Source organism: Poromitra crassiceps (genome assembly GCF_964638095.1).
Source record: "Poromitra crassiceps genome assembly, chromosome: 10".
NCBI lineage: Eukaryota > Metazoa > Chordata > Actinopteri > Beryciformes > Melamphaidae > Poromitra > Poromitra crassiceps.
Genome location: NC_139631.1, coordinates 31,077,141 through 31,092,566, shown reverse-complemented (window position 1 = coordinate 31,092,566; position 15,426 = coordinate 31,077,141). Strand labels below are relative to the sequence as shown.

Below are 15,426 nucleotides of genomic sequence, written 5' to 3'. Positions count from 1 at the left end.
GTCAAAAGCACAGCCTGCTAGAGTGAGACACACTCAAGGCTGGCTTCATAGGGTCCCATTATAAAGGCTGAAAAAAGCAGAAAATATAAACTGCGGTTTCTCAAACAGTACAAAAGATAAATTAAAGCTGAATGAAGGTGATAGAGTCCTAAAAGTGGTGACTCGTTTAAAGTTTAAATTGAGTTTCTAGCTTAAAAATTAGTTCAAAGAGGGCATGGTTTCATTACATTAAAAATGACATGATGTCATCAGACGCTTTTATCCAAAGCGACTTACATCATATCTCGTCAAGAGCACAGAAAAACAAACATGTACCACAATCAGTGACAGTCAGACATCTTGATGGGCTAGAATAGCACTTTGTAAAAAGTAGTCTTGGGCAGAACAAGCAACATGTAACATTAGTAACTAGACTGAGAAATAACAAGTAACATTAGTAGAGATTTTTTTTCTGAAAAAAAGGGTGTCAGTTCCAGATTGCCCCAGGTGTAGCCCGAAGAGGTGAGTTTTTAATCTACGCCGAAAAATGTATAGCGATTCGGCCATTCACATTGAATTGCTGTTTAAAACAAACGGCAGTTACACCCGGAAGTCTGTTGAAGCCGTTTGTTTACCAACAACCTGATCCCTAGCAAACTAAGGGGCTGCTTATGGCCCCTGCATGCTTAGGGCCCCTAAGAGCGCTTGAAATAGCCTATGTATTATAGTAATCATATCAAAAATGCAATGTTGTGATACAGGCTGGCTACTGCATCAAATCCTGGTGCCTCTCTCAGAGCTGGTGTCAAATAAATTCTGGGCTTAAATTCTGCTTAGGGCACCATAAAAGCTGGGGCCGGCCCTGCAGTTCAGTCATTAAACAAGTCACTATGAAGCCACTATAGCTTTCACAATCACAGAATACCATAATGTATCTTTCATACTGAAATCTGGTCTGAAAATCGACTATATTTTTCTTGTATCATCAATGCATGTACATTATTGTATGTAGCCCAATCACCAAATAAATACACATAATGACATTTAATGGAATGGAATTAAATAACCATGTTTTAATTTATATATCTCAGAACAATTCTTATAGGCCAGCATAAGGTTTCATTTCGTGAGCTGCAAATGAGATATTTTGGCATTGCACATCATTGAAAAACATTTCACCCATATTTTTTTATAATTTTTAGACTGATATATTTGTATAGGCTATATCATAATCAAACTGACTTTCTTTTAAACTGACATAATAGTTTAATGTTTTTATAAAATGTTAATTTATTTTTGTTCATGATGGTGCATTATGAATGATGATCAACAACCCGTCTGTTATTACCTATCAGTGATAATAAGCCTTGAGTCACGGAAGGTTTTGTCACAATGATTTCTTAAGTGACCTACACAGATGTTAGTGATGACCTGCAGATGGAGAGCTAGCTGTGTCTGTCTGTCCTTGTTCCGGTCTGTGACGCGCGCCTTGGCATCAGTCATGCATTGCAGGCTGGCGCCGCCGCCTCTCCTCTTCCACAACATCAGGTGTAATGTTACTGTTTGTTGTGGCCTGGGAACACTAATAACGTGGTTGAAAAACAATGCCGGTGGTAAACCTGTTCAACATCACCAAATATCACTTACCCCCAGGACCTGCGTGCTAAGTGGCTAGATTAACCAGAATCGTGGTTTATTTAACACATGCGTAAATGATCCGTTTTAGATCAATTAATTAATATGGTCCTATTCAATCAAATATATAGGCATATTTTTTCTTAAAACAAGCTAAATTAGGCGTGATAGTTTAACTTGTTTCCGATGTAAATGAGCCTATAAGTTTGTTTCAGGAATTGTCTTACGAGTGTCATTTTATTGAGTGATCTGCCTTAAGGCCTGTTCTCCCTCGTTTACTGGCACGTTTCTAGAAAATCCGTGAAACAAGTGGAACTGCATTTGAGACCAGTGAAAGTATTTCACCCCATTGGCAATTTTGGCAGCAACAAGAGTTTAAGTATGAGAGTGAGTTAATGACTTTGAATTGGACAGAGAGGCAGAATGCCCCCTGTGGAAATAACAATGATGGACAAAACCAATTTAGTCTAGGCTATCTAATTATGAGATTCATGCAGGATTAGTCGTTTTGTGGCACTCGATAATTGATGTTGCCAAGAGCAATCTGACTTATGAATTAGCCCTTTTTCAGCTCCTATAAGCACAAATGACACTGAATATGATCTGAAGTGTTCCTGTGTAAACTGAGAATAAGAGCAGTCCACACTAACTCTCTGCGCGCAGGCTGGCTGTTGGCCAATGGTTTGGAGAGGTTTTGGAGAGGGGTGAGGGGTATCCCTATACCTGCTCTTCAGTCAGACCTGTGTGATTTGATCAGTCATCGGCCAGTGAAGGGATAAGTCGAGCAGCATCACCAGCGGCTCAACACGCAACTGAGATGAATCCCACTTCATCGACCTCGACGCCATTTTCAGTCAAGGATATTTTGAAGCTGGAGCACCACCATGTCTTTGAAAATGAATTCGTGATGCCTGATCAATTGGCACCAATGCATTACCAACACACACACAGTGCGCCTAGGACCTTGGACCTTTATGACTGCCAGCAAAAGCCGTGCGTCGTAGGGATGCAAGGGAAGCGCACCATCAACCACGACATCCAGAAAGACAACTTAGCGGCAAAACAGGAAATAAATGACCAGGGTGAGTTGACACATGCACATCATAGGCTACAGTCTGCATGGTGTTGGCATACGCCGACGGCCTGCATGCATCGGGCATATATGGTTAAGCTATAGCCTATTGGCCCTATTGTAAATCTATTCCCCTATCCATTTTTTATTGCTAATGTAAATATTTAAAAACCAAAGCAAAAACGTCAAGACTTTGAAGGCTACATGTAAATGAATTTGCCACCAAAACTCCCAAATCTGATCAACACATTTTTGAAGGACAAAAAGGAGCAATGATGGATTGACTAACAAGATAATGTTAGGCTATTTGGTATAGACTCATAAGTGATAAATTAAATGTAGGTGCACTAAATTCCTATCTGACACAGGCGCATGCAGCTTTAATTTAGGATTTTGTGTGCAGACTATGAATATGGGAGTTTTGCTTCGTCTTCGGTCTAATCATAAAAAAAGTATTTACACAAAGAAGAGAATCATATAGAGTATAAATCATGTTTTCTTAAAATAAATGTTCACTTCTCTCCAATGCAGATAATTTCACTTGTTGCAATGAAACTTTGCCTTTGCCGATAATTGTATTGAAACAAGTGGCAATGATTCATGTCTTCCACTATCAAGATATCATTGCTCAAGAAAATATTTGCATAACAAGTTATCTATTTTGTTATGATGATGAGGATGATTTATTTATTTATTTGTTTGTTTGTTTATTTTTCCACTGCTAAAAAACAAACAATCCAATCCAGTCAATTTAAAAAGTTTCGTTATTATTATTATTATTATTATTATTATTATTATTATTATTATTTATTTATTTATTTATTTATTTATTTATTTATTTATTTATTTATTTATTTATTTATTTATTCATTTATTGATTATTATTCCCTTGTAGAAATGTGTGGTTTTGACAGCTCGCCTGACTGTGACCAAACGGCGGAGAAAAGCAAAGGCAGGCTGCAGCGCAGAAAGCCCCGGGTGCTCTTTTCCCAGGCCCAGGTGTCCGAGCTGGAGAGGCGCTTCAAGCAGCAGCGCTACCTGTCCGCCCCGGAGAGGGAGCACCTGGCCCGCATGCTCAAACTCACCTCCACGCAGGTCAAAATCTGGTTCCAGAACAGGAGGTATAAATGCAAGCGCCAGAGACAGGACAAGACCCTGCAGCTGGCGGGCTTTCCAATTCCACCTGCGCCCAGGAGGGTGGCGGTGCCGGTGTTGGTGCGGGACGGGAGACTGTGCACCGCAGCGGCCCACTCTGCTCCGTACAACGTGACGGTTGGACCCTATAACCCCGTGTTTGGATACGGGAACAGCGGTGTATACGGTTGCAATTATAATGTGTCACCTCAGATGCCTAACCAACTTGATCTAATAAGTAACACCGAAGGGCCCTTCAGCCACGGACACTTGCAGGCTTCTTTACAGAGTGTAAGAGGTTGGTCCTAATTAAAGGGTCGAAAAGGGTCTAGAGAAAAACAATCAAGCAATTCATCTCATGTAATTATCTTTTTTAATGAGTTTATTGTTGAGTTTAGTCCCTTTTAAATAAAAATGTATTTATATGCTTCCCCCCTATATATAATTCATGGAATGGAAATTAATGCGCAGTCTTTTTGTTTTGTAAGTCAGATGCAAATAAAATCATGATGAAAATGTCCAATTGGTTACAACCTGTCTTAAAAAGTAGCCCTTTCTTATAAAATCTTCTAATTATAGACCAATAATATAGCCTATTATATAGGCCATAGGCCTATAGCCTATAAACATGTTGCGAATATAATCTATGATGATATTGGGCCTGTTTTATAATCTTTCTTTATATGTATAACGTTTACATTGAGGGTTATAGGCTACTGATCTCTCTAATCGAAAAAAAACTAACTTTTCTTTGATCGACTTAGCCTATTAGCCTACTATTTTAGTTGTTTAGTTCATTTAATTTTGTTGTAGGCATATCTTAAATCGTATATCTTCCATCCATCGTGTTTAAATCAAATGAAATATTTCTTGTTCTGATCTGCTCAGGTTAATTAGGCACATTTTTAACAAAATATTATAGGCTTTTGTTGGCCATTATTCTTTCCGAATAAAATTCCACTCGTTTAATGCATCTAAAAATGCAACAGTGTCGATCCATTACTCCCTTTTAAAATGTGTAATTTTCTTCTTAAAGCCCAATTACCAACAGAATGGCTAATTAGATAGCCTCTAATTGGCCGCTGAGCTGTCGTCTGCATTTTTCAAACACACTGTTTATCAAAGAGCCCATCACGTGCTAATGGCTGCAGTGACATCTGACCTGACAGCTCTGCTTTATCAAACTGCTCTCATTATTGTCCCATCGACAAATCCGCTGATAAGGCTGAGAGCCTGTCCAGTCCGGAGCTTTGCTGGGTAAACAAACTCGCAGACAGAGTGGCTCTTTTACTTTTTTCAACTTTCAATCAAACGGGAAACAGCTTCCAATCTAAACCGTCACTCATCGATGCCTAAACAGAGATAACTTGTCTTGTGCTATATTTGCACGGAGTATTCCACACTTCAAATGGCGGGATTAAATGTATCCAGTTAGATTAAAAATAATAGTAAATTCAATATAATAATATAAATTCACTGCACTCAGTTTTGACCAATTGACCATAGACACACTAAGCCCATAGAAACATAGGGATATTATTTTCGGCTAGAGATGCTATTTATTAGGTGGGGAGGGGGACTTCAATAGGCTATATAACACCTGGATATAAACAAAAAGTAAAGCTGCCGATTCATCGAATTGTCCAGTGTATCATCCCATTAGTCCACAGAGGCCTGGGGTTGTCGTGGGCCCCGTGGGGACCAGGTGAGGGCGCATCACTGCTCAGATAAGACCGACTCAGCGGCTCTAGACAGACAGACAGGAGACCAGGGCCACTTGACAAGATCAGATAAAGCTCTCTCTCCCTCTCTCTCTGTGTGTGTTGAATGTAGTCTGTCCACCGATATTTTTACAAATTCATGCCAATGCCAGCGGCTTCATATTGTTTACAACATAAACATATTTGTTTACTAAATTTTTGGCCTGCTGAGCATTCTTGTGCCACTTTTTTGCTTCTTCCTTATAACATTTACCAAATAATTCCAATGCAGCACTCCATTGAATCATTTAACATTTAATGTCCATGCACTATCAGAAACAAAAACACTTTAGAGCAGTATATTGGAATAGAAAAAGTGATAACTTTGATCTTCATATAGACAACAGTCAAATAAGGACCCTACCCTGAATGTACCCTTTTGCTTTGCCTGTTTTAACTTGTGCAAAAACAATTCTGTGAGGCTACTTTGGAAGCAAAGCAAACGGGAGCCAAATCCCTTGTATACTTGGCCAATAAAGCTGATTCTGATTCTGATAAACAAAAATCAATGCAATTTTCAGGGAAAAAATGCCTATATTCATTAAAGACTATACCCTTCTCCATTTGATATGTTGTTGAACTCATGGGTTGTAAAGATTTATGTTGGCCTGAAAGGATAAACTCTGTTCTGCAAATGTGAGTTTAATTGGTGGGTCTCCTCTCCACTTCAAATACTGACAATGTGTGCAAGATGAGTGGCTTTATTGGCCCAAGTCAAATTGATATCAACATGTTATCTATCAAAGTTCACATATTTACAAACTGTTTTGTCTGGAGAAGCAAGTCCACGAAATGGCTGCAAACAGAAAATGTGAGAGTTTAAAGAATAATCAGCTGCGGGTTTGGACGGTTTCTTAGTTTGAAAGATGCACAAATGGGTGATGCATTGGTTGCAGAGAGGAAAACAGATGATTTCAAAAGAAAAGTTGAGATTTGAAGACCCAAGGGAGAAATAAATCTCATTTTCAAAGCGATGGGCAATGCATGTCTGGATTTGCAGCATGAGCAAAAGTTTCATTTGGGTGCTATATCATGGCAAAATCTTTAAAATCTTTCTTTTGTGTAGCGTTGTGTGTATTCAGAATATTTAGGGTATTTTTTTTATATATAAAATGTATATTTTACATATAGGCTACATGTAAGCCACAGTATCCCTGGTCTGAATGTTGTTGGGAGTGGGTGTTTGTGGTGCGGTGTGGGCAGTGGGCCAAGAGAGGTGTGAAATGACTGTGTGTGTGTGTGCGTGTGTGAGAGAGAGAGAGAGAGAGAGAAGACAAGTGAATGAGGAGGGGAATGTTTGATTAGAGAGTTGCGGTTTACATCTTTTGTGGCTCAGTTTAGGCAGAAGATGACGTGAGCCTTTTTTGAAAGGCCCATTATGGTGTCTCAAAAAGGCTTTAATTCATAGATAGCCTTACGTCAGCTGAAGAAAAGAAAGGCATGTCTAATCTCTAAGTCTGTGATGATCACATCATTGGAATTCTAATCTGATGTAATGTGGTGTTTATGATTAGTGCAAAGTTCATAAAAAAAAAACAAGGAGCAGTTTTCCTCTGTCCGAACATCTGCCCAATAAGAACCCAGCAGCTGCCAGCCAATGAAAAGAAAAGGTTGATTCTGGATGGAGATGAAACTTCCCAACGCTTGTACACCATATGACTCTTCAAATCCACCTTCTACAAATATCTCATTATGTGAGGTAAAGTCAAATTAGTCCAGTGGTCCATGTCCCTGTTGTTAGATGATATCACAGCTGCTGCTGCTGCTGATGTTGATGATGAGGATGATGTCACCGTTGTTGTCAACAATGATGATGTCAACAGTGATGGTTTCATCATTGAAGACGATGTCATCATTGATGTCACAGATGATGTCACTTGTCATATGATGTGCTGAAGGTTATAAGAATCAGCTCTGCCAGCTTCACACTGTCAGATCGTAGTTTCAGCAACAGTCACATTCAGTGTACGTCTTGTCTTTACTCTTGCCTGCAAGTTTGTCTGTTACCAGATCCTGTCTATCCAGTGTCAGGTGTGTCAAGCCTGTCAAGTGTCTGCGCGTGGATCCACGAGTCTCCCACCTCACACCTGTGCACCTGCAGACATGGGCGGGGCGGGGGGTAGGTGCTCAAGTGGGAAAAAGGCACCTCTCTCACAGTTATTTATTGTGTGGTGGCCTGCAAAAATCCTATGGTGAAAATGTGACTTTTTGAATGGCTGAGATAGCTCTCTCTGATCAAAAGTGATGAGTATTTTAATCTGTTATGTGTATAAAAGTAAAACGTGGGGAAAATGGTTTTAAACATTCCACCACATTCTATTTTCTATAAGTGGCATTCTATTAAAACCATGAAAATAAATACTTTCCCTTTTGTTTTATGAAAATAAATTTTCACCATAATGCATTATGGAGATGAAAGTAACCAAATCACTCAAAATCTCAAAATACCTGCAAAACTAATTTCTGACCTTCTTTGGCTCACTGCCAACAATGTGTTGCAGGCAGCGACATGTGAAGGGTTCTCAGCCCACCACAAAGTCACTCAGTCCCTGGGTGACCACACTTGAAGGACTCCCCTCCTTCCAATTTACACATAAAAAATAAATTTACTTTATAAATACCACAGATTTACAGTACATGAACTTTGCTAAAGTGCAGGCTCAACACACACATACTACAGAAAAAGAAAAATGTAAGACACAATGTATTAACAAAGAAAATGTGTAATTTTATACAATGATGTTTTGTGGGAAAAGTGTCACTACAGTGAGATGGCTATGGGGACTAACATCATCATACATGAAGAGTCACAGCTTCAGTCATACCCAATTTATATACTTCCAAGACTGTTTAGGGACTCCAGTATGCAGAAATATTCAAATAGAATAGGCGAAAATAACATATTTTTACTGCATGAAAAAAAACGACAAAAACTGCATGGGATTAGCACAAAGTGGGCATGTCTGTAAAGGGGAGACTTGTGGGTACTCATATAACTGATTCTCATTCAGATATCTTGAGGTGAGAGGTCAAGGGACCCCTTTCAAAATGACCATGCCAGTTTTTCCCTCGCCAAAAAGTAGCTTAATTTAGCCCCCTTCCCGACAAGCTATGATGACATGGTTGGTAGTGGTACCAATGGATGCCCTGCCCTATTGGTCTTCCAGTTTCATATGATGCAGTATTTTCACTTGCAGATGTGTCTTGCAAAAAGGGCACTTATCAGTCAGAGCAGAGGCCAAAAGGACAGGTGCTTGAGCAACACCTGGGTCTATGTGCACATCCCTGCTTTGAAGTGGCCACTGGCTGTCTGGTCAACATTATTTTGTGGAGAGTTGATGTATGGCTTTGTAGCACCCTCTACTGGAAGACTCCACATCATCCCACGTGGGGAAAAATAACACCACTATGTTTAGATTAAGTTTTATATGATCTCACACAAATTCTGTATATTGTATGCTTGCTATTGTGCTAACTTGCATAAGCCATTGCTAAGATAAAAACGTGAGTGCATAATCTCTGCCAAGATAGGAAGACTAATGTGAAGGTATTTGTTGTGTCAATCAGACTCTGAGCAAACAAATCTAATGTGCTCTAAAAGGACGACTTAAAATAACTAAAAGTTATCATTAAATACAATTAGTTTAAAGATTATATTTTCTACATACCTGATAACAGCAGTAGCCTTCGCATTGAGCCTAAAATAAATGCAGTCAACTTCTGCTATACATAACCAAGACTCAAGCTGTTTAGCGAAATCTTACAGATATTGTATGGCTGTAGGTCCAATATATAAATGTATTCTCTTCAAAAAAATTCAATTTTGTTCAGCAAAGGTTTGGGTATAAACATCAAATTGAATGGTTCAACCATATTTATGATTCGGCCTTGTGCAATAACTCTCTCTCTCCCACACACGCACATGCACACGCACACGCACACGCACACGCACACACACACACACACACACACACACACACACACACACACACACACACACACACACACACACACACACACACACACACAGGTGAAGGTAATGTAAAACAGGTAATGTAAAACAACTCTGATGCTAAACAACAGGATGGAAGTCTGACACATACTGTTACAACAACACATTGTCTCGCTACTCATCTCAGACAGAGGAATTGCAACAGTTCTGGATGGAAAACAACAGAAGATTGATGGTTTACTGCACGGCATCTTGCCATGGCACAAACAAAACAGAAGTATCACACTCTGCACTGTGGAAGACTAATGCCATTCTAGGCTAAAGGGTCAAAGAGGTTTAAGTCACGTGACGTCTGGTGCAAAACGAGCTATGTGCATTATGCAACTGCATATCTGTAGCCTACTATTCAGTGAATGCTTGGCGTACAACAAAGATGCAGAAGAGACATTTCATTGTCTGCATGTCTATGAGCAATCATGAAGATTGTCTAAGAATAAGGGCAGAGGATGACAGCATGCTTGATAAACTGGTGGTTTTAACAGTTCAGATAGAGATCAGTGGAAGCTTAAAAAGAGCCATTGGAGACTGGATGATAGCGCCACAGGTCGCAGTGATCACATCGCACCACAGTTGCCTCATCATTTGCTCCGACTCTTGTTGCTAGATTGCATGTAAATATCTTTTTATTATTAAATGACGTGAATATGGCTTTTGAGGCAGATTCAGCAGTGTGTGACATCTAATCACGAGGATGAGATGTATTTTGAAGTGGTAAACGAGTTGATTTTTGTCAGGATCCATTTGTAATATTATATTATAGTATATATTATGATCATAAAATCAAGGGTTGTGACAGAAAGAGGAGCTGAGTCTCGACTGTATGTGAGGGATGAAGGTGTTATCTGTGTACAGTTGAACATACTTTCTGAGTGAGATGGCCCCAGACAAAGAATTCAAGGTGAAACGTATCATACTGAACATCTTAATACTGTGTTGACAAGACAGCAGCTAACGCTTAGGAGGAACTAAGATACTTAACAGAATGTCCACTGTTAGGCTTCACACAAGGACATGATATGATAGCACAGCCCCTTCTGTGTAAGATATTGCAACACAAGGTGCTTAAAGGGACAGTTCAGCCAAAAATTAAAATTCTGTCATCCCGACCCTCATTCATTCCAGTTGAAAAACAGGTGAAGTTTGTCCATATAACACACAGGGAGGTTGCCAGCGCAACTTGAGAGAAAGCCAATCACCTGTTTTTTTTTTTTTTTCCAAAATCAGACTTGACACCAGAGAGGCTGAATACCGCACTGAGTCAATGCGGTCTTAGCCTCTCTGGTGTCAACACTCTGTCTGATTTTGGATTTTTTTTTTTTGACTTTAGTTGCACTGTACTGAAACTTCACCTGTGTTTCAACTGGCATGAGGTTGAGTATGATGACAGCATTTCCATTTTTGGGTGAACTATCCCTTTAAGATTAAAGCAATACAACTAATATAAATAAGAAGATGAAATCACAATGTGTAAGAGATAAATGACAACTCACAACTCACTTGGATATTATATCATTAAGACCTTGTGTAAAAGATAATCAAATGAGAACAGAAATAATGTGACCACTAGAGCAGTGGTTCTCAAACTGTTTCACATCAAGGACCCTTAAAGTGACACAAATTAGACCACGGACCCCCATTTGAAAATACTTTGTCCCAGGGTCCCCATCTGATACGGTTTTTGCTTTTAGATGTTTTATTACAGAAAGTGTATGAAACCCATGACCAAAATAGCCATACATTATGTTACTATGGATGGAATTATAGTGAAAATAAATGATCCCCCTTTTGCTGGGGACCCCCTGCAACCCCCTCAAGGACCCCTGGGGGTCCCCGGACCCCACTTTGAGAACCACTGCACTAGAGGACAATGTGACATGGTGGAAGTGGGGGGTCACTCCTCGGTGTGTGGTTGGTGCAGGGCAGCTGATGGAGTCGGCAGGGGCAGGGGGCATGCAAGGGATCATATTTGTCATCCCCCTAGATTCATGCTCTTCCAAATGAAGCGTGAATTCCCCAGAGGAGCGCAGACACTAGAAAATGTCCTATTCCCGGGGAAAAGGTCAGGCGGGACCACAGAGAACAACAAATAAACAGCCTCTGAACAATGAATGTGTCGCTTCAGGAGCCCACCTCAAATGTGCTAAACACATTAGCACTCCACTGGGTATGGCCACCCACTCTGAGCGCCTGCAGGAGCAGACAGCAGGGCTACTGCCTGAGCAGAGGGGGCATGCAACTCGTGAAGGAGTTACAAATCAGCACAATTAGTCGATCCATTATTAGAGATCTACAAACTGAACCCACAGATCTATACATTACCCTCTGGAGAAATCAACATAAGTCCCCTATAATAGACCATTTCCACTTAACATAAATAAAACATTCTAAATGGCCTCTAGTTTATTTCCTGTTGCAGAGTTTGCTTATAGCATACAATAAATAAAATAAAATTCAAATTGTTCCCTAGCACCCGTCTATAGGGACTTGTAGTGTATGTGCTGCGCAATAACTATATTAGTACTATACTATTCCTACAGACTCATAGTTTTGCTCTAATATGTGTGTAGGGATAAATGTATTATATTACTCTTTTTCATAAGGGTGCATTGCACTACAAGTAGATAACATTTAGCTGCTATCATAGATGTACCCCCCCTCCTCCCCCCCCCACAAAAATGCTAGTCAGACACTATTAGCCTATAGAACTTTCCATGAAGGTCACTGACATGCATTAGCGGTGAATAAGCAAGGAGATGCAAACAGAGTTAGTGGTTAGCACATGGGTTTAACAGGGTAAACAGGCCCGCCTCTTTCACTTGTCAGTGCAGTCAGACAGGCCCCGCCCCTGCTCTTGTATAAAATGCAGCTTCAGTCTGTGTGTGTGTGAGGACACCACACTGGGAGCCACCAAGTCACCAGCTGCAGCCAGCAGGCACCGAGAGGCCTTTCATTGGTGGACTACTACTGGACAGAGATGTCTGCGGCGGTCAAACCTCTGACCTCCTTCCTCATAGAGGACATTCTCTCCATCAAGGAAAGCGCAAGACTTCATGGAAAATGCTCTACACACCAGAAGAGGGAAAGGTGTTCCCAGTGGGAAGAAGAGTGTGAAGAGTCATCGGAGCAACTCTGCCCAGAGGAGACCCTCCTGTTTGGAGCGCAGAAAGGTGAGAATCTGCCTCGCCTGCAGGCCTATCAGGGATGTAAAGGAGGGTAAACCCATGCTAAACTGAATATACAGTGTATCGATATATACAGCCAGTGTACTGCTTCTTTAAGATGGCGTGAATCTTAATGCCATGAATGCATTGTATATATATCAATATCATAGTAAGTATTATCAGTATTATCAAACTGTCGTAAGTGCTGCAAAGATGGAGTTTTTTTAAATGGGGGGGGGGGGGGGGGTTCTGAGAGTATTCATACTGGTGATTGTTTGCCCTATGATGATCATTGAATGCAAGTAGACCATACTGACTTCCACCAACACCTCATTTTCCCATTTAATGAGCTAACATGTGTATTTCAGAGTCCCTCAACACATCCTGTCTCAGCACCTCAGAGCCCAGCAGCAGTTTTACATCCACGGCGAAACAGAAGCGGTCGCGAGCTGCATTTACACACCTCCAAGTGCTCGAACTGGAGAAGAAGTTTAACCAGCAGAAATACCTGTCTGCCCCGGAGAGGGCTCACCTGGCCAGTGCCCTGAGACTAACCGAGACCCAGGTGAAGATCTGGTTTCAGAACAGGAGGTATAAGACAAAAAGGAGGCAGCAAACCTCGGAGTTGTGTAAGGACATGGGCCTGAGGGACGATTTCATCCGAGCATCGCTACTCACCACCTTCTGCAAGGACTATCAGTACCGGCCCTACCTGTGGGACGTCAGTGGCCCCTGGAAGCCAATGCTATGGTGAAATGGACATGCTGCACGGACCCAACAACATGTACAACTCCTGGTTTATGATGATAAAAGCTTTTCATTGTTTATTGTTCCTGTTCCCCTTACTGATATCCTGTGTTCAATATCACACTTTATTATTTTGTTTTATTTTGTCTTGATTTTGAATCTGGCACATGCCCATAAATATTACAATTTGCACAATATCCTGTTTATGGGGGACCCCCCGGTGGCTCACCTTGTAGAGCACCTACCACAAAAGCGTAGTCCTTTGCCTGGCTGACCCGGGTTTGAATCCGACCCATGGTCCTCTGCCGAATGCTATGCCCTCTCTCTCCCCCCACCCTTCCTGTCTGCCAATACTTTCTTATCAAAAATAATCTAAAAAACCAACCAACAAAAACTGTTTCAAACGTTATTGCTCATAACAACATCCTATATATTTTGTTCATACTTTTCATGCCAAATCTGTCACTTTGGTTCAAGAGGTGATATAGGAAATCTAACAAATACTGGCATATGTGGGGTTTGCTCAATGAATGATGAATTAAATTGTAACAGTGTTACTGTAATTAATTCATTATTAAATCCATGTTGATAAAGTGTACTTTCTGCCAAAAGGCGTGTGTTAAAACGTTATAGAAGACATAGGATATTTGCAGTGTTAAGGAATAACTGGAATAACTAACACCACACTATAGCTTAATTGTAATCTGCATAGTAATTTTCAGCAAAAGCTGGTTAATTTCTTTGCCATGTAGCCTAGTTTCGTACATTGTAGAAAAATAGTATGTAGTAGGAAGCTTTCTGATTGTTGTTGCCATGTTGTCAATACATCAAATGTAGTTTGGATATACATACTGTAGAGTTACTATTTCAACAAACCAAACTAGCAGTTTAACCTCTTTAGTAGCTAGTTGGTACTGTATACTACACTGTCCCTAAAATTGATGGTTTACTTAAACATTTCGCACAGTAAGTCCTGCTGTTGTCTTTGTATTAAAATTGAAAGATATCACAATCTTTCATCCACATGTAGGCTACAGGTAGAAGTATGTTTCAAAAGGGAAACAAACTATCTCTGTGGACTGGAGTTAAACTGTGATACTGCTGTCAAATTGCATGAGCAGATAAGGCTATCTGAGGAATAGGCTAAATGAGGGCCCTTTCCAAAGAATGAGACATGATTCCTTGAAAGAGCCCCTACCCCTATCCATCAGCCCCTACCCCTATCCATCAGCAGTTTATGGAGGTAAACCATTCCTCAACTTACTTTTGGTGACATTATGAGGAAAAGTCTAAACTTTAAATAGAAAACATGTTTAGCTGTAGAAACCACAGTATATCGCACAAAGTGGCCATTGTCACGATCTTCCTTCTGATTTCAACTGGCAAGTTTTATGTGACAGTGCATATGACAGGAACACACACAACTTGAATGCTGGAAGCAGAAAAAAGTAATAAGAGCAGAACATTTTGAAGCTAAACAGGAAATAAAATAGGATCACGAGTATAGCAAACGACATGAAAAATTCAACACTTGTACACTGTTGAATTGATATTGTAAATTATATTAATGTATTCTTGCACTTCTCTTATGGAAAAATAAAAAATAATTGATAACTACAACAAAAAAGTTCAACACTTGAACACCCGGTTAAAACTGACTCTCTTTTCTTTTTAGACATTTCAGAGATCTCTTTCACCTACTCTCATTCATGTGAACATCAAAAAAATGTGTGTTGAAAAATGATGGGAACATAAGGGCTCAGATGTAAAAAATAAAAATAAAAACAACAACAACAACAACAACAACAACAACAACAACAACAACACATTTTTAAACAACATAAGTCCAACAACATTGTGGGACTTTGACTTGCCTAAAGTAAGTCAACACTGTGCTCCAACTTGTAAGGTGACTAGTCAGATGTA

The 15,426-nt window shown here is 40.1% G+C and overlaps 2 protein-coding genes across 2 annotated transcripts; both read left to right on the top strand.

Moving 5' to 3' along the window:
* Positions 1 to 2,431: 2,431 nt before the first annotated feature.
* Positions 2,432 to 7,476, top strand: nkx2.7 (NK2 transcription factor related 7; the record flags this gene model as incomplete). The annotated part of the gene is made up of 3 exons (XM_083645389.1): positions 2,432 to 2,696; positions 3,582 to 4,007; positions 7,322 to 7,476. The coding sequence occupies 3 exons, from the start codon at positions 2,432 to 2,434 to the stop codon at positions 7,474 to 7,476; spliced, it is 846 nt and encodes a 281-aa protein (XP_083501515.1).
* A 5,022-nt stretch (positions 7,477 to 12,498) lies between these two features.
* nkx3-1 (NK3 homeobox 1) lies at positions 12,499 to 14,446 on the top strand. The gene is made up of 2 exons (XM_083644771.1): positions 12,499 to 12,759; positions 13,122 to 14,446. Exons 1-2 carry the CDS (start codon positions 12,567 to 12,569, stop codon positions 13,505 to 13,507), a joined length of 579 nt encoding a protein of 192 aa, XP_083500897.1. The 5' UTR covers positions 12,499 to 12,566; the 3' UTR covers positions 13,508 to 14,446.
* The last annotated feature ends 980 nt before the right edge of the window (positions 14,447 to 15,426 follow it).